A 22409-nucleotide genomic window follows, 5' to 3' on the forward strand; every position below is an offset into this window, starting at 1 on the left:
AAGATGCTGAACCTGGGGGGAGAGAATTTGGGGGTGAATTTGGGTGAATTTGGGGCAAACGCGCGGTCAGAGCGGGGGCCCGAGGGCCAGGATGAGGATGAGGAGGATGCAGAACCTGGGGGGGAGAGAATTTGGGGTGAATTTGGGGGGATTTGGGGCAAACGCGCGGTCAGAGCGGGGGGCCGAGGGCCACGAGGATGAGGAGGATGAAGATGCTGAACCTGGGGGGAGAGAATTTGGGGTGAATTTGGGTGAATTTGGGGCAAACGCGCGGTCAGAGCGGGGCCCGAGGGCCAGGATGAGGATGAGGAGGATGCAGAACCTGGGGGGAGAGAATTTGGGGTGAATTTGGGGTGAATTTGGGGCAAACGCGCGCTCAGAGCGGGGCCCGAGGGCCACGAGGATGAGGAGGATGCTGAACCTGGGGGGAGAGAATTTGGGGTGAATTTGGGTGAATTTGGGGCAAACGCGCGGTCAGGGCGGGGGGCCGAGGGCCAGGATGAGGATGAGGAGGATGCAGAACCTGGGGGGAGAGAATTTGGGGTGAATTTGGGGGGATTTGGGGCAAACGCGCGGTCAGGGCGGGGGCCGAGGGCCACGAGGATGAGGAGGATGCAGAACCTGGGGGGAGAGAATTTGGGGTGAATTTGGGTCAATTTGGGGCAAACGCGCGGTCAGGGCGGGGGCCGAGGGCCAGGATGAGGATGCAGAACCTGGGGGGTAACAGAGAGAGATTTGGGGTGAATTTGGGGGGATTTGGGGTCAGTTGGGGGGATTTGGGGTGAATTTGGGGGATTTGGGGGTGAATTTGGGGGATTTGGGGTCACTTTGGGGGGATTTGGGGTGAATTTGGGGGATTTGGGGTCACTCTGAGGGGATTTGAGGTGAATTTGGGGGATTTGGGGTCAGTTTGGGGGGATTTGGGGTGAATTTGGGGGATTTGGGGTGAATTTGGGGGATTTGGGGTAACTTTGGGGGGATTTGGGGTGAATTTGGGGGATTTGGGGTCACTCTGAGGGGATTTGAGGTGAATTTGGGGGATTTGGGGTCAGTTTGGGGGATTTGAGGTGAATTTGGGGGATTTGGGGTGAATTTGGGGGATTTGGGGTCAGTTTGGGGGATTTGGGGTGAATTTGGGGGATTTGGGGGTCACTTTGGGGGGATTTGGGGTGAATTTGGGGGATTTGGGGTGAATTTGGGGGATTTGGGGTCACTTTGAGGGGATTTGGGGTCAGTTTGGGGGATTTGGGGTCAGTTTGGGGGATTTGGGGGTGAATTTGGGGGATTTGGGGTGAATTTGGGGGATTTGGGGTCACTTTGAGGGGATTTGGGGTGAATTTGGGGGATTTGGGGTCTCTGAAGTCACTTCAGGGCTCCCAGGGAGAAATTCCAGCGGATTTAAGAAGTACAGGGGGGAATGGGACTGAGAAATGAGAGTTTTTTGGGGATTTTGGGATGATTTGGATGATTTTGGGGGGATTTGGGGCATTTTTGTGGCGCCCGTGCAAACCCCAGGTCCCTCAGGGCGGAATTTGGGGCAGTTTGCGACGATTTCAGCGAATTCCAGGACTTTGACCCGATTCCGAGGGAGTTTTTCCCGATTTTGGTGATCCCAAAGAGTTTTCAAGGGATGTTAAAGGATCTGGGTGAATTTTGGGTGAATTTTGGGTGAATTTGGGGCGCTCTGGGCCCCCTTACCTTCGTCGCCGTCCACCACCGAGATCTCCTCGTCCAGCCCGGCCAGGGGGTCGCTCTGGGGGGGTCACGGGGTCACCGGAGCCCCCAGACCCCCCAAAACCCGGCTGAAGGTTTTTGGGGAGAAAACCCCAAATTTGGGGAATTCCAGGTAAAGTTGGGAGAATTTGGGTTTTTTTACCTCCTCTCCCCCTTGCAGGGGTTTGTACTCGGGGTCCTCGGGGTCTCTGTCCAAGTCGGCCCTGGGGGGACCCCAAAATTGCCTGAATTGACCCCGAAACGCCGCAGAGCCCCAAAATCGCGGGAATTGGGCCCCAAAGCGGGGCCGGGGGCGCCTCAGCCCGTGGCTGCACTCAGCCCGGCCGGGGCCGGTCGGTATTAGCATGGCTGGGTCATCAGGGGCGCCTTTGGGGGCAAAAACCCAAAATCCGGGGGGTCTGGGGGGGCAGGAACGATGGAAATCCCAAAGGGATCGAATCGCCCCGAAAACACCCAAAAACGCCCGAAAAAAACCCAAAAAACATCCAAAGCCAGCCCAAATCACCCAAAATCAGCCCCAAAACACCCAAAAACCCCCCAAAATCACCTCGAATCCCCCCCAAACTCCTCCATTTCCCTAAATCCCCCCCAAAACCAGTCAAATCCCCAAAAAATGCCCCCAAAGCTGCTAAAACCACCTCAAATTTCCAAAATCCCCCCAAAACCGCACAAAGCCATCTCAAAAACCCAACAACGCCCCAAAAACGCCCCCAAAACCACCTAAATTACCTCTAATGTTCCAACAGTCCCCTAAAATCACCTCAAATAGCACCAAATAACTTTGAGTTCCCTAAATCCTCCTAAAACCTCCCCAAAATTCTCTCTAAACCCCCCGAAACCACCTCAAATTACCAAAATCCCCCAAAAACCACCCAAAACCAGCTCAAATTTCCAAAAATCTCTCAAAACCACCTCAGACCCCAACAATCCCCCAAAACAACCCAAACGCAAAAGAAATAAAGTAAACCCACCTCAAATCTCCCCAAAACACCTGAAATCCCCAAAAATCCCCCCAAAAACCGCCCCAAGTCACTTCACATCACCAAAAAATCCAAAACCACTTCAAACCCACCCAAAATCCCCCCCCAAAATCTCCCCTAAAGTTCCCCAAACCCCTCAAATCCCCCCAAATATCCCCAAACCCCCTGAATTTCCCCAATTTCCCCCCCCAATTTCCCCCCAATTTCCCCAATTCCCCCCAGATTTCCCCAATTTCCCCCAGTTTTCCCAATTCCGGCCGTTTTGGCCCCGATCCGTCCCCGCTCACCCCTCGGGCCCCTCCAGGCGCTGCTCGGCCCGCCACGGCCGTGGCGTCGGGACCCCCGGCCCGGGCCAGGAAACACAGGGCGGGTCTGCCCGCATCGTGTGGTACCGCTCGTACCCTGAAATGAGAGAAATCACCCCAAAATTGGGATTGGTTACAAAAAACTGCAAAAAAACTGTTCAAAGTAGCAAAAATCCCCATTGAAACAGCCCAAATTACACCCAAATTACACTGAAATAACCCCAAAAGACAGGGCGGGGTCTGCCCGCATCGTGTGGTACCGCTCGTACCCTGAAATGGGGGAAAAACAGCAAAAATTGGGGTTGGTTACAAAAAACTGCAAAAAAACCGGTCCACAGTAGCAAAAATCCCCATTGAGACAGCCCAAATTACACCCAAATTACACTGAAATAACCCCAAAGGTCTGCCCGCATCGTGTGGTACCGCTCGTACCCTGAAATGAGAGAAATCACCCCAAAATTGGGGTTGGTTACAAAAAACTGCAAAAAAACTGGTCACAGTAGCAAAAATCCCCATTGAAACAGCCCAAATTACACCCAAATTCCACTGAAATAACCCCAAAGGTCTGTGCCCATCGTGTGGTACCGCTCATACCCTAAAATGAGAGAAATCACCCCAAAATTGGGGTTTGTTACAAAAAACTGCAAAAAAACTGTTCAAAGTAGCAAAAATCCCCATTGAAACAGCCCAAATTACACCCAAAATTACACTGAAATAACCCCAAAGTAACCCCAAAGGTCTGCCCGCATCGTGTGGTACCGCTCGTACCCTGAAACGGGGGAAAAAAACAGCAAAAATTGGGGTTGGTTACAAAAAACTGCAAAAAATCGGTCAAAGTAGCAAAAATCCCCATTGAAACAGCCCAAATTACACCCAAATTACACTGAAATAACCCCCAAAACACAGGGCGGGGTCTGCCCGCATCGTGTGGTACCGCTCGTACCCTGAAATGGGGGAAAAACAGCAAAAATTGGGGTTGGTTACAAAAAACTGCAAAAAAATCGGTGAAAGCAGCAAAAATCCCCATTGAAAACAGCCCAAATTACACCCAAATTTCCACTGAAATAACCCCAAAGGTCTGTGCCCATCGTGTGGTACCGCTCGTACCCTAAAATGAGAGAAATCACCCCAAAATTGGGGTTTGTTACAAAAAACTGCAAAAAAACCGGTCACAGTAGCAAAAATCCCATTGAAACAGCCCAAATTACACCCAAATTCCACTGAAATAACCCCAAAGTAACCCCAAAGGTCTGCCCGCATCGTGTGGTACCGCTCGTACCCTGAAACGGGGGAAAAACAGCAAAAACTGGGGTTGGTTACAAAAAACTGCAAAAAATCGGTGAAAGCAGCAAAAATCCCCATTGAAACAGCCCAAATTACACCCAAATTACACTGAAATAACCCCAAAACACAGGGCGGGGTCCGCCCGCATCGTGTGGTACCGCTTGTACCCTGAAACGGGGGAAAAACAGCAAAAACTGGGATTGGTTACAAAAAACTGCAAAAAAATCGGTGAAAGCAGCAAAAATCCCCATTGAAACAGCCCAAATTACACCCAAATTACACTGAAATAACCCCAAAGGTCTGCCCGCATCGTGTGGTACCGCTCATACCCCAAAATGAACTCCAAAATAACCCAAAAGTAAATCCCAAAATAACCCTAAAAATGGGATTTTTTAGCAAAAAAGTCCAAGAAAATAAAGAAAAAAAACCTTAAAAATATCCTCAAATGCACCCAAATTACACTGATATATCCCAAAAACCCCAATTTTCCCAAAATCGCCGTTTTTAGCCCCAATCCCGCGCTTGCAGCCCCCCAGCAGCACAGACCCCAGTCCCAATGACCCAATTTAACCAAAATCGGGGTTTTTAGCCCCAATACCGTGCTTGAAGACCCCCAGCAGCAGCGATTTGTCGGCCTCGGGGTCCCACCAGGCCGAGGGCGGCTCCGGCTGCTCCAGCACCGGGAACCCGATCTGCACCTCCCCGCTGCAAAACGGGGCGAGAAACGCAAAGTTTGGGTCGCAAACGCAGATTCGGGGTCGGAAACGCGAAATCTGGGACCGGGGCCCCGAAAATGCGGGGAATGACCCCAAAACTCCGCCCGAAACGCTCCCAAACCGCCCCGAAACCCAACTATCCCCCCCAAACCCCCAAAATGCCCCAAAATGCCCGGGTTTCACCCCAAACCTGGGGCTCGCCTGAGCCGCAAAGACCCCGACCCCCCCCAAATCCCAAAAAAGCCCCAAAATTGCCCGGAATTTACCCCAAAACTGGGGCTCGCCTGTGCCCCAAACCTCTAAAAAATCCCCAATCAAGTTCCTTAAATCACCCCAAAATTACCCCAAAACCACCCAAAAATCCACCCAAAAATCCCCCAAATTCCCCAAAGCCCCAAAATCCCCGGAACTTACCCCAAAACTGGAGCTCACCTGTGCCCTAAACCTCTGAAAAATCCCCCATAAAGTGCCTTAAATCACCCCAAAATTACCCCCAAACCACCCGAAAAATCCCCCATAAAGTCCCCCAAAAACCCCAATTTCCCCAAAAACCCCAAAATCGCCGCTTTTCACCCCAAATCCTCTCACCTGGCGCTGGCCCCGGCCAGGACGCGCTCGGCCTGCTCCCCCGATCACCTCGTGCCGCAGGAAGTGCAGGGCGCGCACCCGGAGCAGCAGCCTGGGACGGACACACGGACACACAAGTGACCCAAAATCCCGGGAATTCAACCCAAAACCCAAAACCCCAATAAAACCCCAAAAAATCCCGTTAAAAAAACCCAAAAAAATTCCATAAAAATCCTTAAAAATCCCTAAAAATCCCATAAACTCACACTCACTCGCCAAAGCTGTTTCTGGTACCCCAAACCCACGGGAATGAGCCAAAATCCCGGGAAATGAACCCAAACCCACAAATTACATAAAAAAATCCCAAAAATCCCGTTAAAAAAAACCCAAAAAATTCCGTAAAAATCCATAAAAATCCCTAAAAATCCCATAAATTCAGACTCACTTGGCAAAAGTGTTTTCTGGTACCGCAAACCCCACGGGAATGAACCAAAATCCCGGGAAATGAACCCAAAACCACAAATCCCATAAGAACCATAAAAAGTCCCATAAAAGTCCCAAAAAAGCCCCCAAAAAGCCCCAAAATCCCATAAATTGGGACTCACTTCCCGCAGTGGTGCCGCAGGTGTTTGTGGTACCCCAAAAACCCCATTAAAAAAACCAAAAAACACCCAAAAAATCCCCAAAAACATCCCCCAAAAATCCCAAAAAATCCCAAAAAATCCTCAAAATCCCAAAAAACCCCAAAGCCCACAAATGCCCCCAAAAAACCCCAAATTCCCCATTTTTGGGACTCACTTCCCGCAGTGGTGCCACAGGTGTTTGCGGTACCCCAAAAACTCCAATAAAACCTCAAAAAATCCCAAAAAAATCCCAAAAACTCCCCAAAAATCCCCCAAACCCCCAAAGCCCACAAATCCCCCCAAAAAGCCCCAAATTTATGGATTTTTGGGACTCACTTCCCGCAGTGGTGCCGCAGGTGTTTGCGGTACCCCCAAAAACCCAATAAAACCTCAAAAAATCCCCCAAAAAATCCCCAAAAATCCCCAAAAACCCCAATCCCATAAATCCCCCCAAAACGCCCCGAAAAGCCCCAAATTTACGGATTTTTGGGACTCACTTCCCGCAGTGGGTGCCGCAGGTGTTTGCGGTACCCCTCGTCCTGCAGCAGCCACTCGGCGCCCGCGGAACCTTCCGGAACCTTCGGCGCCTTCCGGCCCTTGCGGCCCCGCGGCAGCGACCCTGGGGGGGAGGGGCGCGGTCACTTTGGGGCACTTTGGGCAATTCTGGGGATTCTTTTCGGATTTTTTTTTGGGATTTTTTAAGACTTTTTTGAGGGTTTTTTTGCCCTTTTTGGTGATTTTTTGGGAATTTTTTGGGGGATTTTCTGGGGGATTTTTGGGGTTGCAGTCACTCAGTGGTCAGTGGTCACTCAGGGCCATTATGGGGATTTTTTGGGATTTTTTGGCCATTTTTTTGGGGTGTTTTTGGGGCTGTGGTCACTCAGTGGTCACTCAGTGGTCAGTGGTCACTCAGGGCCATTATGGGGATTTTTTGGCCATTTTTTGGGGGATTTTTTTGGGGTGTTTTTGGGGCTGTGGTCACTCAGTGGTCACTCAGTGGTCAGTGGTCACTCAGGGCCATTATGGGGATTTTTTGGCCATTTTTTGGGGGATTTTTTTGGGGTGTTTTTGGGGCTGCGGTCACTCAGTGGTCACTCAGTGGTCACTCAGTGGTCAGCGGTCACTCAGGGCCATTATGGGGACTTTTTGGGATTTTTTGGCCATTTTTTTGGGGTGTTTTTGGGGCTGCGGTCACTCAGTGGTCAGTGGTCAGCGGGGTGGACACAGGAGTGGTCAGTGGCGCGGTCAGTGGGGTGGACGTGGCAGCGGTCAGCAGAGCGGTCAGCAGACCCAGGAACCCGGACGGCCCCAAATCCACGCGAGGTGCCCCCAAACGGACCCAAAACAGCCCAAAACCAACCCAAAACGACCCAAAACGGACCCAAAACGACCCAAAACGACCCAAAACGGACCCAAAACGGACCCAAAAAGGACCCAAAACAGACCCAAAACGGACCCAAAACGGACCCAAAACAGACCCAAAACGGACCCAAAATGGACCCAAAACGGACCCAAAATGGACCCAAAACGACCCAAAATGGACCCAAAACGGACCCAAAACGGACCCAAAACGACACAAAACGGACCCAAAACGGACCCAAAATGGACCCAAAACGACCCAAAATGGACCCAAAACAGACCCAAAACGGACCCAAAATGGACCCAAAACGACCCAAAACGGACCCAAAACGACCCAAAATGGACCCAAAACAGCCCAAAACGGACCCAAAACAGCCCAAAACCAGCCAAGATGATCTCCAGAAACCCAAACCACCCCAAAGTGACCCAAAGCGACCCAAACCCACCTGACGTGGCCCAAACCCACCCAAACTGACCCAAACTGACCCAAACTGACCCAAACTGACCCAAACCCACCTGAACTGACCCAAACCCACCCAAACTGACCCAAACCCACCTGAACTGACCCAAACCCACCTGAACTGACCCAAAGTGACCCAAAGTGACCCAAACCGACCCAAAGTGACCCAAACTGACCCAAAGTGACCCAAACCCACCCAAACTGCCCCCAGACTCACCGAGCTGCCCCAGGGCGCTCCGTGCCCGGCCGTTGCTGTGCCCGGGGCTCAGCAGCGCGCAGATGAACGCCCGCGTGCCGTCAGTGACCCAAACCCACCCAAACTGACCCAAACCCACCCAAACTGACCCAAACCCACCCAAACTGCCCCCAGACTCACCGAGCTGCCCGGCCATGCTCCGTGCCCGGCCGTTGCTGTGCCCGGGGCTCAGCAGCGCGCAGATGAACGCTCTGGTGCCGTCGTCGCCGCGGAAGTGCCGCAGGCAGAAGAGCACGATGGCGCGGCCCAGGCTCTCCGCGTCCCGCTCCGAGAGCCGGCGCTTGAAGCGGCCCTGGGCGGCCAGCTCGCGCCAGCGGCCCCACCTGCAACGGGCAGCGGTCACTCAATGGTCACTCAGGGGTCAGTGGGTCACTAAAGGGTCATTGGGGTCACTCAATGGCCAGAGGAATGGTCACTGAAGTACCCCTGGGCGGCCAGCTCGCGCCAGCGGCCCCACCTGCAACGGACAGCGGTCACTTAATGGTCATTTAATGGTCACTCAGGGGTCACTAAAGGGTCATTGGGGTCACCAAATGGCCAGAGGAATGGCCACTGAAGTACCCCTGGGCGGCCAGCTCGCGCCAGCGGCCCCACCTGCAACGGACAGCGGTCACTCAGGGGTCACTCAGGGGTCACTCAGGGGTCAGTGGGTCACTAAAGGGTCACTCAGGGGTCACTCAGGGGTCACTCAGGGGTCACTCAATGGTCACTCAGGGGTCACTCAGGGGTCACTCAGGGGTCAGCGCGGTCACTCGGATCAACGAAAAACCAATGGGGTCAATGGGGGATCAATGAAATCAACGAGAAACCGATGGAATCAATGAGGGATCAATGGGGTCAATGGGGAGCCAATGGGATCAATGAGGGATCAATGGGGTCAATGGGGAGCCAATGGGGAATCAATGAGGGATCAATGGGGTCAATGGGGAGCCAATGGGGTCAATGACGGATCAATGGGGTCAATGGGGAGCCAATGGGGAATCAATGAGGGATCAATGGGGTCAATGGGGAGCCAATGGGGAATCAATGAGGGATCAATGGGGTCAATGGGGAGCCAATGGGATCAATGACGGATCAATGGGGTCAATGGGGAGCCAATGGGATCAATGAGGGATCAATGGGGTCAATGGGGAGCCAATGGGGTCAATGAGGGATCAATGGGGTCAATGGGGAGCCAATGGGGTCAATGAGGGATCAATGGGGTCAATGGGGAGCCAATGGGGTCAATGAGGGATCAATGGGGTCAATGGGGAGCCAATGGGGTCAATGAGGGATCAATGGGGTCAATGGGGAGCCAATGGGATCAATGATGGATCAATGGGGTCAATGGGGAGCCAATGGGGTCAATGATGGATCAATGGGGTCAATGGGGAGCCAATGGGATCAATGAGGGATCAATGGGGTCAATGGGGAGCCAATGGGGAATCAATGAGGGATCAATGGGGAACCTTTGGGATCAATTAGGAACCAATGGGATCAATAGGAAACCCTCCAGGTGTGCCCAGGTGTGTCCCCATCCCCCCCAGGTGTGCCCAGGTGTGCCGTACCCACCCGTAGACCATCAGGTGTTTCCCCACGTGTCCCCAGGTACCCCAGGTGTGTCCCCATCCCCCCCAGGTGTGCCCAGGTGTGCCCAGGTGTGTCCCCATCCCCCCCAGGTGTGCCCAGGTGTGTCCCCATCCCCCCCAGGTGTCCCCAGGTGTGTCCCCATCCCCCCCAGGTGTGCCCAGGTGTGTCCCAGGTACCCCAGATGTCCCCCAGGTGTGCCCAGGTGTGTCCCCATCCCCCCCAGGTGTGCCCAGGTGTGCCCAGGTACCCCAGATGTCCCCCAGGTGTGCCCAGGTGTGTCCCCATCCCCCCCAGGTGTGCCCAGGTGTGTCCCCATCCCCTCCAGGTGTGCCCAGGTGTGCCCAGGTGTGTCCCACATGTCCCCAGGTGTGCCCAGGTGTGCCGTACCCACCCGTAGACCATCAGGTGTTTCTCCAGGTGTGTCCCCATCCCCCCCAGGTGTGCCCAGGTGTGTCCCAGGTACCCCAGATGTCCCCCAGGTGTGCCCAGGTGTGTCCCCATCCCCCCCAGGTGTGCCCAGGTGTGCCCAGGTGTGTCCCAGGTACCCCAGATGTCCCCCAGGTGTGCCCAGGTGTGTCCAGGTGTGTCCCCATCCCCCCCAGGTGTGCCCAGGTGTGCCCAGGTGTGTCCCACGTGTCCCCAGGTGTGCCCAGGTGTGCCGTACCCACCCGTAGACCATCAGGTGTTTCTCCACCCGCACGCAGTCGCTCCTCCCGAACGGCGCCGCCGGGGCGGCCGGAGCGGCCGGAGCCGCGTGCTGACCGCCGTGCTGACCGCCGTGCTGGCCGCCGTGCTGACCGCCGTGCTGACCGCCGTGACCGTGGGCGTGGCCGTGGGCGTGGCCGTGGCCGTGGGCGTGGGCGTGGCCGCCGCGCCGCGTGCGGGGCGCGCCCCCGGCCCGGTCCGGCCGCTCGGGGTCGTCGTCGCTGTCCAGGTCCGAGAACTCCACCAGGTCATCGTCCCGCAGCGTGCTGAAGTGGCGCGTCTGCTTCCGGACGCGCGGCGTGTCGATGACCAGCGTGTTCTAGAGTGGACAAGAGTGACCAATGGTCAGTGACCACCAGAGTGACCATCTGACCCCACCCAGGGGCTGAAGTGGCGCGTCTGCTTCCGGACGCGCGGCGTGTCGATGACCAGCGTGTTCTAGAGTGGACACGAGTGACCAATGGTCAGTGACCACCAGAGTGACCATCTGACCCCACCCAGGGGCTGCAGCGGTCAGTCTGCTTCCGGACGCGCGGCGTGTCGATGGCCAGCGTGTTCCGAGTGGACACGAGTGACCAACGGTCAGTCTGCCTGCGGACACGCGGCGTGTCGATGGCCAGCGTGTTCCGAGTGGACACGAGTGACCAACGGTCAGTCTGCCTGCGGACACGCGGCGTGTCGATGGCCAGCGTGTTCCGAGTGGACACGAGTGACCAGCGGTCAGTCTGCCTGCGGACACGCGGCGTGTCGATGGCCAGCGTGTTCCGAGTGGACACGAGTGACCAGCGGTCAGTCTGCCTGCGGACACGCGGCGTGTCGATGACCAGCGTGTTCTAGACTGGACAATGACCGCCGGTCACTCAGGGTGACCACAGTGACCACACCGACCTGACCCGGACGGTGACCCCCAGGTGACCACGCCCGCGGCCCGTCCGTCGTCAGCGTGTTCCGAGCGGTCGGCGGTCACTCCGGGCGATGACCACAGCCGGGTGACCGCAAAGGGAGGACTGCGCCAAGGCGCGTCCACCAAAGTGACCGCACTGACCACGCCCAGGTGTCCCCGCTGACCACACCCAGCAGCTCCACTGGTGTCCATCACCGAGACATTGCGAGTGGACAGCGGTCAGTGACCACCAGGTGACCACAGCGACCACACCCAGGTGACTTCACCAGGGTCACCACACCAAAGTGACCGCACCAAAGTGACCACAGCCGAGTGACCACACCAAAGTGACCACACCAAAGTGACCACACCAAAGTGACCACAGCCAGGTAACCACAGCCAGGTAACCACAGCCGAGTGACCACACCAAACTGACCACACCAAAGTGACCACACCAAAGTGACCACAGCCAAGTGACCACGTCCAGGTGACCACGTCCAGGTGACCACAGCCAGGTAACTCCACAAGGTGACCACACCCAGGTGCGTCCATCCGAGTGACCGCACCAAAGTGACCACGCCCAGATGTCTCCACCCAGGTAACGCCACCCAGCCAGGTGACCACACCCAGGTGACCACACCCAGGTGACCACACCCAGGTGTGACCACACCCAGGTGATACCACCAGGTAACTCCACAAGGTGACCACACCCAGGGGTGACCACCAAAATGACCGCACCAAAGTGACCACGCCCAGATGTCTCCACCCAGGTAACGCCACCCAGCCAGGTGACCACACCCAGGTGACCACACCCAGATGACCACACCCAGGTGACCACACCCAGGTGACCACACCCAGGTGACGCCACCCAGCCAGGTGACCACACCCAGATGACCACACCCAGGTGACCACACCCAGGTGACCACACCCAGGTGACGCCACCCAGCCAGGTGACCACACCCAGGTAACTCCACCCACCCATGTGACCCCACCCAGGTGTGACCCCGCCCAGGTGTGACCCCGCCCAGGTGTGACCCCACCCAGGTGTGACCCCGCCCAGGTGTGGCCCCGCCCAGGTGTGACCCCGCCCCTGGTGGCCCCGCCCCCGGTGGCCCCGCCCAGGTGTGACCCCGCCCAGGTGTGGCCCTGCCCAGGTGTGGCCCCGCCCCCGGTGGCCCCGCCCCCCGCAGGTGTCCCACCTTGCTGTTGAGCAGCTCCAGGTCCAGGTCGGCTTTCTTGGCCCACTTCTGCCAGAAGTTGGGGTCGTCCAGCGCGATGTCCGTGCGGTTCTCGGACGCCACGAAGCTGGCCTGGGGACACGGGGGACACCTGGGCACACCTGGGCACGCCTGGGCACACCTGGGCACACCTGGGCACACCTGGGCCTTCTCCAGGGCCACCAAAATCCACCTCGATCTTCTCTAAGACCACCAAAGTCCACCCAGACCCACCTGGATCTTCTCCAAGGCCACCAAAGTCCACCTGGGCCTACCAAGATCTTCTCCAGGACCACCAAAGATCACCTGAACCTGCCCAGACCTACCTGGATCTCCTCTAACACCATCAAAGTCCACCTACATCAACCTGGATCTTCTCTAAGACCACCAAAGATCACGTGAACCTTCCCGGACCCACCTGGATCTCCTCTAGAACCACCAAAGTCCACCCGGACCCACCTGGACCTTCTCCAGGACAACCAAGAACCACCTAGACCTGGGCTTGAGATCTCTACCTCCTTCAGGAACCTTCCTGGTGGCCACCCAGCCCCACGTGGACCTTCTCTATGACCACCAAAACCCACCTGGACCTTCTCCAGGACCACAAAACTCACCTAGACCCATTTGGACCTTCTCCAGGGCCATCAAAATCCACCTTGATCTTCTCTAGGACAAGCAAAGACCACCTGACCCCATCTAAACCCACCTGGATCTTCTCCAGGACCACCAAAACCAACCTGGACCTTCTGCCAACACCACCGCAGATACTGTGAACCTGCCTAGACCCACCCAGACCTTCTCTAGGACCACCAAAATCCACCTACATCTCCAGGACCACTGAAGTCCACGTAGATCCACCTGGATCTTCTCCAAGACCACCAAATGCTACCTGGAAGGACCCGGACCTTCTCCAGCCCCACCTAAACCCACCTGGACCTTCTCCAGGACCACCAAAATTCACCTGGATCTTCTCTAGGGCCACCCAACGTCACCTAAACCCACCTGGACCTTCTCCAAGACCACCTGAACTCACCTAGACCTACCTAGATCTTCTCTAAGACCACCAAAGTCCACCCAGACCCACCTGGATCTTCTCAAAGACCATCAGAGCCCACCTGGACCTTCTCCAGCCCCACCCAGCCCCACGTGGACCTGTCCAGGTCTCACCTTGGCGAAGGTGGAGCCCTTGCCCTCGCTCTCGATGGTGATGGTGGTGGAGCGCCGCAGCAGGATCTGCTCGATGTCCTCCTCGCAGAACTTGGCGCCCTCGTCGTCCTCGTCCATGATGGCGGCGTAGGCGCCCTTGCGCAGCAGGTCCTCGATCTCCTTCTTGGAGAACTGCTGGATCTGCGCGGAGAGGACCATCAGGGCTTGGGACAGCCCGGGGGGCTTGGAGAACCCAACGCTGGAGAACCCAACACTGGAGAACCTGGAGAGCCTCAACCTGGAGAACCCAAACTGGAGAACCTGGAGAGCCTCAACCTGGAGAACCCAGCTTGGAGAACCGGGAGAACCCCACAGTGGAGAACCTCAACCTGGAGAGCCTCAAACTGGAGAACCCAAACTGGAGAACCTCAACCTGGAGAACCCAACGCTGGAGAACCTCAAACTGGAGAACCTGGAGAGCCTCAACCTGGAGAACCTCAAACTGGAGAACCCAACGCTGGAGAACCTCAAACTGGAGAACCTGGAGAGCCTCAACCTGGAGAACCCAGCTTGGAGAACCGGGAGAACCCCACAGTGGAGAACCTCAAACTGGAGAACCTCAAACTGGAGAACCTCAAATTAAAAAACCTCAATCTGGAGAACCTCAAACTGGAGAAGCCAAAACTGGAGAACCCAAAACTGGAGAGAGAACCTGAAGAACCTCAAACTGGAAAACCTCAACCTGCAGAAGCTGGAGAACCTCAAACTGGAGATCGTAACCTGGAGAATCTGGAGAACCTCAACTTGGAGAACCCAAAACTGGAGAACCTCAAACTGGAGAACCTCAAACTAGAAAACCTTTAACTGGAGAACCTCAAACTGGAGAACCTCAAACCGGAGAACCTCAAACCGGAGAACCTCAAACTGGAGAAACCCAAACTGGAGAACCTCAGCCTGGAGAACCTCAAACTGGAGAACCTCAAACTGGAGAACTTCAGCTTGGAGAGCTGCTGGATCTGCATGGGGGGACAATCGAGGGTGGGGACAGCCAGGGGGGCTTGGAGAACCCAACGCTGGAGAAACCCAAACTGGAGAACCTGGAGAACCTCAACCTGGAGAAACCCAAACTGGACAACCTGGAGAACCTCAACTTTGGAGAACCTGGAGAACCTAAAGGACCTGGAGAACCTAGCAAACCCCACCTTGCAGAACCTGGAGAACCTCAACTTCGGAGAACTCTGAGAACCTCAACTTTAGAAAACCTGAAGAACCCAAACTTGGAGAACCTGGAGAACCCCACCTTGCAAAACCTGGAGAACCTAAGGGACCTGGAGAACCTAGCAAACCCCACCTTGCAGCACCTGGAGAACCTAAAGAACCTGGAGAACCTAAGGGACCTGGAGAACCTGGAGAACCCCACCTTGCAAAACCTGGAGAACCTAAGGGACCTGGAGAACCTAGCAAACCCCACCTTGCAGCACCTGGAGAACCTAAGGGACCTGGAGAACCTGGAGAGCCCCACCTTGCAGCACCTGGAGAACCTAAAGAACCTGGAGAACCTGGAGAACCCCACCTTGCAGAACCTGGAGAACCTAAAGGACCTGGAGAACCTGGAGAACCCCACCTTGCAGCACCTGGAGAACCTAAGGGACCTGGAGAACCTGGAGAACCTAAGGGACCTGGAGAACCTGGAGAGCCCCACCTTGCAGCACCTGGAGAACCTCAACTTTGGAGAACCTGGAGAACCTAAGGGACCTGGAGAACCTGGAGAACCTAAAGGACCTGGAGAACCTGGAGAGCCCCACCTTGCAGCACCCGGAGAACCTAAGGGACCTGGAGAACCTGGAGAACCCCACCTTGCAAAACCTGGAGAACCTAAGGGACCTGGAGAACCTGGAGAACCCCACCTTGCAGAACCTGGACAACCTAAAGGACCTGGAGAACCTGGAGAACCCCACCTTGCAGCACCTGGAGAACCTAAGGGACCTGGAGAACCTGGAGAACCTAAGGGACCTGGAGAACCTGGAGAACCTAGCAAACCCCACCTTGCAGCACCCGGAGAACCCGAGCTCTGGTTCCCCCACCGCGGAGGTCCCCGGGTGTCCCACCCCACCCCACCGCGGCGATGGTCCCGTGTCCCACCCCGGCGATGGAGCCGTCGCGGCCGCTCATGCTCTGCAGCACGGCCTTGTCCAGGCCCAGCTTCAGGCTGGCCTTGTCGAACATCTCGCGCTCGTACGAGTTCCTGGTGATGAGGCGATAGACCTTGACCGCCTTGCTCTGCCCGATGCGGTGGCAGCGAGCCTGGGCCTGGAGAGGAGACAGGAACCGTGGTGGGACACCAACCAAACCATGGTGGGACACCACAGGACCTTCACCGCCTCGCTCTGCCCGATGCGGTGACAGCGAGCCTGGGCCTGGAGAGGAGACAGGAACCGTGGTGGGACACCAACCAAACCATGGTGGGACAGGAACCATGGTGGGACACCAACCAAACCATGGTGGGACAGGAACCATGGTGGGACACCAACCGAACCATGGTGGGACAGGAACCATGGTGGGACACCAACCGAACCATGGTGGGGCCACCACAGGACCTTCACCGCCTTGCTCTGCCCGATGCGGTGACAGCGAGCCTGCGCCTGGAGAGGAGACAGGAACCGTGGTGGGACACCAACCAAACCATGGTGGGACACCACAGGACCTTCACCGCCTTGCTCTGCCCGATGCGGTGGCACCGCGCCTGGGCCTGGGGAGGAGACAGGGACATCAGGAAGACAGGAACCACGGTGGGACACCAAACCATGGTGGGACAGGAACCGAACCATGGTGGGACAGGAACCAAACCATGGTGGGACACCAACCATGGTGGGACAGGAACCGAACCATGGTGGGACACCAAACCATGGTGGGACACCAACCAAACCATGGTGGGACACCAACCGAACCATGGTGGGACAGGAACCAAACCATGGTGGGACAGGAACCAAACCATGGTGGGACACCAACCATGGTGGGACAGGAACCGAACCATGGTGGGACAGGAACCACGGTGGGACACCAACCAAACCATGGTGGGACAGAAACCGAACCACGGTGGGACACCAACCGAACCACGGTGGGACACCAACCAAACCATGGTGGGACACCAACCAAACCATGGTGGGACACCAACCATGGTGGGACACCAACCGAACCACGGTGGGACACCAACCAAACCATGGTGGGACACCAACCGTGGTGGGACCCCAACCAAACCATGGTGGGACAGGAACCATGGTGGGACACCAACCAAACCATGGTGGGACACCAACCGAACCATGGTGGGACAGGAACCATGGTGGGACACCAACCGAACCATGGTGGGACAGGAACCATGGTGGGACACCAACCGAACCATGGTGGGGCCACCACAGAACCTTCAGTGCTCTGGTAGGACCCCCACAGAACCTCAAACCACGGCGGGGCCACCACAGGACCTCGACCGCCTTGCTCTGCCCGATGCGGTGGCCCCGCGCCTGCGCCTGGATGGGGGGGACACACGGGGACGTCAGGGGGACGCAAACCACGGTGGGACCACCGCGGGAGCTCAAAGCCTTGGAAGATCCCGTTCCGCGATCTCCAAACCCGACCGCGCGATCTCCAAAGCCTCGGTAGATCCCATCCCGGTACCTCAAACTCCTGGTGGATCCCATCCCGCCACCCAAACCCCTGGTAGATCCCGTTCCGCGTTCTCCAACTCTTCAGAAACAGCTCCCGATAACTCCACAGCTCCACCCCACCACCCCGAACCCTCTGCAGACCCCATCCCACCACCCAAACCCCTGGTAGACCCCATCCCACCGCCTCAAAACTCCGCCCCACCCTCCCAAACCTTTGGTAGACCCCACCCAACGTTCTCCAACTCCCGCGCCACCTCTCCAAACGACTCCAAAACTCCGCCCCACCCTCCCAAACCTTTGGTAGACCCCACCCAACGTTCTCCAACTCCCGCGCCACCTCTCCAAACGACTCCAAAACTCCGCCCCACCCTCCCAAACCTTTGGTAGACCCCACCCAACGTTCTCCAACTCCCGCGCCACCTCTCCAAACGACTCCAAAACTCCGCCCCACCCTCCCAAACCTTTGGTAGACCCCACCCAACGTTCTCCAACTCCCGCGCCACCTCTCCAAACGACTCCAAAACTCCGCCCCGCCGCCCCGAACCCTCTGCAGACCCCATCCCACCACCCAAACCCCTGGCGGACCCCTCACCTGGAGGTCGTTCTGGGGGTTCCAGTCCGAGTCGAAGATGATGCAGGTGTCGGCCGCCGTCAGGTTGATGCCCAGCCCGCCGGCCCGCGTGCACAGCAGGAACACGAAGCGGTCCGAGTCCGGCCGGCTGAAGCGGTCGATGGCGGCCTGGCGCAGGTTGCCCCGCACGCGCCCGTCGATGCGCTCGTACGGGTACCTGCAGGGGACAACAGGAGGTCACCGTGGCCACCGGGGAGCTCCGGCGCTCCCGGTTTTTGCTCCGAACCCTGCACCGGTTCTGGAAGAGCTCCTCCTCCAGGATGTCCAGGTGGACCTTCAGACCTTCAGGTCCCATTTTCCCCTTGTTTTTTCCCCAAAGGCCCCATTTTCTCCAGGTTTTTCCCGTTTTTCCCAAAATCGCGGCTTTTCCCCCTGAACGCTGACCGTTTCTGGATGAGGTAGTCCTCCAGGATGTCCAGGCAGCGCACCATCTGCGAGAAGACCAGCACCTTGTGTCCTCCCGCGCGCAGCCGGGGCAGCAGCTTGTCCAGCAGCACCAGCTTGCCGGCCGAGCGCACCAGGGCCTGCAGCGCCAGCTCGGGGCCGGGCAGCGCGGGCAGGGAGGCCCTCAGCTCGGCCACGATCTGCTCCTCCGCACCTGCGGACGGGTGAGACCTTCTGTGACCACCCCTGGGGTCACTGACCATCCACGGTTCCGTAAGAACGTCAAAAACCATCAACGGTTCCATAAAACATCCAAAAGAACCTCAAAAGAACATCAGGAGAACATCAGCCACCATCAAAAGTTCCATCAAATAATGTCTGAGATCTTCAGGAGAACATTGGTTACCGTCACTGACCACCAGGAACTCCATAAAACCATCTTTGAGAACTTCATGAGAACACCAATGACCACCTATAGTTGCACAAATTTATCTCTAAGAACTTCAGGAGAACATTGGTTACCGTCACTGTCCATCTCTGGTTCCATAAAAACATCAAAAACCATCAATAGTTCCACAAAACATCCTAAAGAACATCACGAGAACATAGACCACCACCAGAAGTTCCATCAAACCACCACTGAGAACTTCGGGAAAACATCAGTGACCATCAGTGACCACCAAACACTCCATAAAACCACCTCTGAGAACTTCAGGAGAACATCAATGACTACCAATGGTTCCATAAAACCACCTCTAAGACCTTCAGTAGAACATTGGCAATCGTCACCGACCACCCTAAGTTCCGTAAAACCACCAGTGATCATCATTGACCGCTTATAGTTTCATAAACTCTCAAAGGAACATCAGGAGAACACAGACCACCACCAAAAGCTCCATCAAACCATCACTGAGAACTTCAGGAAAACATCAGTGACCATCAGTGACCACCAGACACTCCATAAAACCACCTCTGAGAACTTCAGGACAACATCAATGACCACCTATGGCTCCATCAAACCATCTCTGAGAACTTCAGAAAAATGTTGATTACCCTCACTGACGACCCTAGGCTCCATAAAACCATCATTGATCGCTCATAGCTCCATAAAGCATCCATAACAACCTCAGGAGAACATGGACCACCACCAAAATTTCCATCAAACCACCACTGAAAACTTCGGGACAACATCAATGACCATCAGTGACCACCAGAGACTCCATAAAACCTCCTTTGAAAACTTCAGGAGAACACCAATGATCATGGTACCACCACTAGCTATGAATGGCTCCATCAAACCATGGCTGTGAGCTTCAGGTACCCATCACTGACGCCCACTAGTTCCATAAAAACATCAAAGACCGCTCAAAGCTCCGCAAAACACCCATAAGAACTTCAGGAGAACATCAGGAGAACATACACCACCATCAAAAGCTCCATCAAACCATCGCCGAGAACTTCAGGAAAACATCAGTGACCATCAGTGACCACCAGAGACTCCATAAAACCACCTCTGAGAACTTCCCGAGCCCACCCCCGTGCCCAGGTGCGCCCGGGTGTGCGCGGGTGCCCACCGTTGATGAGGTAGGGGTGGTTGCAGCACTTGCGCAGCTCCATCATGGTGTTGAGCAGGTTGGGCACGTTGCCGTGCCCCGCCCCCCGGGCCAGGTAGGCGAAGTTCCTCTCGAGGATGGCGCGGTACAGGCGCTTCTGCGCGTTGGTCAGCTCCACCTCGATGATGGTCTCCTGCTTGGGCGCCAGGTTCTTCTCCACGTCCTCCTTGAGGCGCCGCAGCATCATGGGCTTCAGCAGGGCCTGCAGCTTCTGCACCTGTGCAGGTGAGACAGGTAAGGGACAGGTGAGACAGGTGAGACCATCATGGGTTTCAATAGAGCCTGCAGCTTCTGCACCTGCACAGGTAAAACACAGGTAAGGGACAGGTGAGACAGGTGAGACCATCATGGGTTTCAATAGAGCCTGCAGCTTCTGCACCTGCACAGGTAAAATACAGGTAAGGGACAGGTGAGACCATCATGGGTTTCAGCAGGGCCTGCAGCTTCTGCACCTACGCAGGTGGGACACAGGTAAAACACACCTGTAACACCTCGGAAAGGTCTAGGGGTCATGCCCAGGTGCCTACGAGGAGCCACAGCCACACCTGTCACACCTGGGACTGGCTATACCCACACCTGTCACACCTGAGTAAGGTTATAGCCACACCTGCCACACCTGGGACTGGCTATGCCCACACCTGTCACACCTGAGTAAGGTTATAGCCACACCTGTCACACCTGGGACTGGCTATGCCCACACCTGTCACACCTGAGTAAGGTTATAGCCACACCTGTCACACCTGGGACTGGCTATGCCCACACCTGTCACACCTGAGTAAGGTTATAGCCACACCTGCCACACCTGGGACTGGCTATGCCCACACCTGTCACACCTGAGTAAGGTTATAGCCACACCTGTCACACCTGGGACTGGCTATGCCCACACCTGTCACACCTGAGTAAGGTTATAGCCACACCTGTCACACCTGGTCACACCTCAGCAAGGATCAGAAAATCCACAACCTGTCCAGGTGTGCCCAGGTGAGCCCAAAACCCCTCCCAAAAACCACCAAATGACTTCAAACTCCTCCCAAACCCTCCCCAGGTACACCCAGGTACACCCAGGCGTGCCCAGGCATGCTCAGGTGCGTTTTGGCTGTGCTCAGGTGTGCCCAGGTGTGCCCAGGTGTGCTCAGGTGAGCCCAAAATTCATTTTTAAGACCATCAAATGACATCAAACCCGTCCCAGACCCTCCCCAGGTGCCTCCATTCAGGTTCCGACCCCACCCAGGTGCGCCCAGGTGCGCCCAGGTGCGCCCCTCACCTGCTCCTCGGTTTTCAGGTCCCCGAAGTCCTTGAGGAACTCGGCCTCGGACGGGAACTGCGACGGCTCCAGGAAGTGCAGGAGGCTGAAGAGCTCCTCGACCGTGTTCTGCAAAGGTGTGCCGGTGAGCAACACCTTGTGCTCCTGCAGGTGAGACAGGTGACACAGGTGAGACAGGTGAGACAGGTGAGGGAAAAAACGGGGTAAAAAACGGGGAAAAGGGGTAAAAAACTGATCCAGGTGAGACTGGAGAGCTCCTGGACCGTGTTCTGCACAGGTGTGCCGGTGAGCAGCACCTTGTGCTCCTGCAGGTGAGACAGGTGACACAGGTGAGACAGGTGAGACAGGTGAGGGAAAAAACGGGGTAAAAAACGGGGAAAAGGGGTAAAAAACTGGGACAGGTGAGGCTGGAGAGCTCCTGGACCGTGTTCTGCAAAGGTGTGCCGGTGAGCAGCACCTTGTGCTCCTGCAGGTGAGACAGCTGACACAGGTGAGACAGGTGACACAGGTGAGACAGCTGACACAGGTGAGGAGATATAACACAGGTAATGGGAAAAAATTGGGTTCTGGTTTTGTTCTTTCCCCCCCAGGTGTGCCCAGGTGCGTGCCCAGGTGCGTGCCCAGGTGCGTGCCCAGGTGTGCCACTGACCAGGTCCATGTGCTTGAGGCTGTCCAGCAGCTTGCAGTGCCGGTTCTTCAGGCGGTGCGCCTCGTCGATGACCACGCAGCGCCACTGGACCTCGCGCAGCTCGGGGCAGTCCGACAGGATCATCTCGAACGTCGTGATCAGCGCGTCGAACTTGTACGCGCCCGGGATCAGCCGGCCCTGCAGGTGCGACAGGTGCGCGCAGGTGAGGCGGGCGAGCGCACCTGGATGTGGTGTAACAGCGCTCTGCGGTGCTGAATCACCTGCCAGGTCAATGTGGCCCCCCACGGTATGTTATCAATCTCATTCAAGTGTGTACAGGTGTGCTACAGGTGCGACAGGTGCGCACAGGTGAGGCGGGCGAGCGCACCTGGATGTGGTGTAACAGCGCTCTGCGGTGCTGAA

The 22409-nt window shown here is 56.4% G+C and overlaps 1 protein-coding gene across 1 annotated transcript in view; it reads right to left on the reverse strand.

Annotated features, from left to right (window-relative positions):
• Positions 1-169: 169 nt before the first annotated feature.
• Positions 170-22409, reverse strand: part of LOC128950383 (chromodomain-helicase-DNA-binding protein 8-like) — a 42910-nt gene continuing 20670 nt past the window's right edge. The window contains 22 exon segments of the mRNA XM_054295266.1: positions 170-221; positions 269-421; positions 571-621; positions 1699-1753; positions 1877-1937; positions 3002-3071; positions 4426-4471; positions 4902-5008; positions 5608-5648; positions 5650-5698; positions 6690-6828; positions 8405-8607; positions 10522-10573; positions 10709-10877; positions 12641-12751; positions 13826-14005; positions 15947-16114; positions 18059-18254; positions 18482-18695; positions 20056-20311; positions 21359-21502; positions 22008-22184. Of these exon segments, the coding sequence (XP_054151241.1) occupies positions 170-221; positions 269-421; positions 571-621; positions 1699-1753; positions 1877-1937; positions 3002-3071; positions 4426-4471; positions 4902-5008; positions 5608-5648; positions 5650-5698; positions 6690-6828; positions 8405-8607; positions 10522-10573; positions 10709-10877; positions 12641-12751; positions 13826-14005; positions 15947-16114; positions 18059-18254; positions 18482-18695; positions 20056-20311; positions 21359-21502; positions 22008-22184 (2694 nt within the window).

The sequence above is a fragment of the Melozone crissalis genome, unplaced genomic scaffold (genome assembly GCF_028551555.1).
Source record: "Melozone crissalis strain CALT ecotype California unplaced genomic scaffold, PUWL_Pcris_2 ptg000567l_1, whole genome shotgun sequence".
Lineage (NCBI taxonomy): Eukaryota > Metazoa > Chordata > Aves > Passeriformes > Passerellidae > Melozone > Melozone crissalis.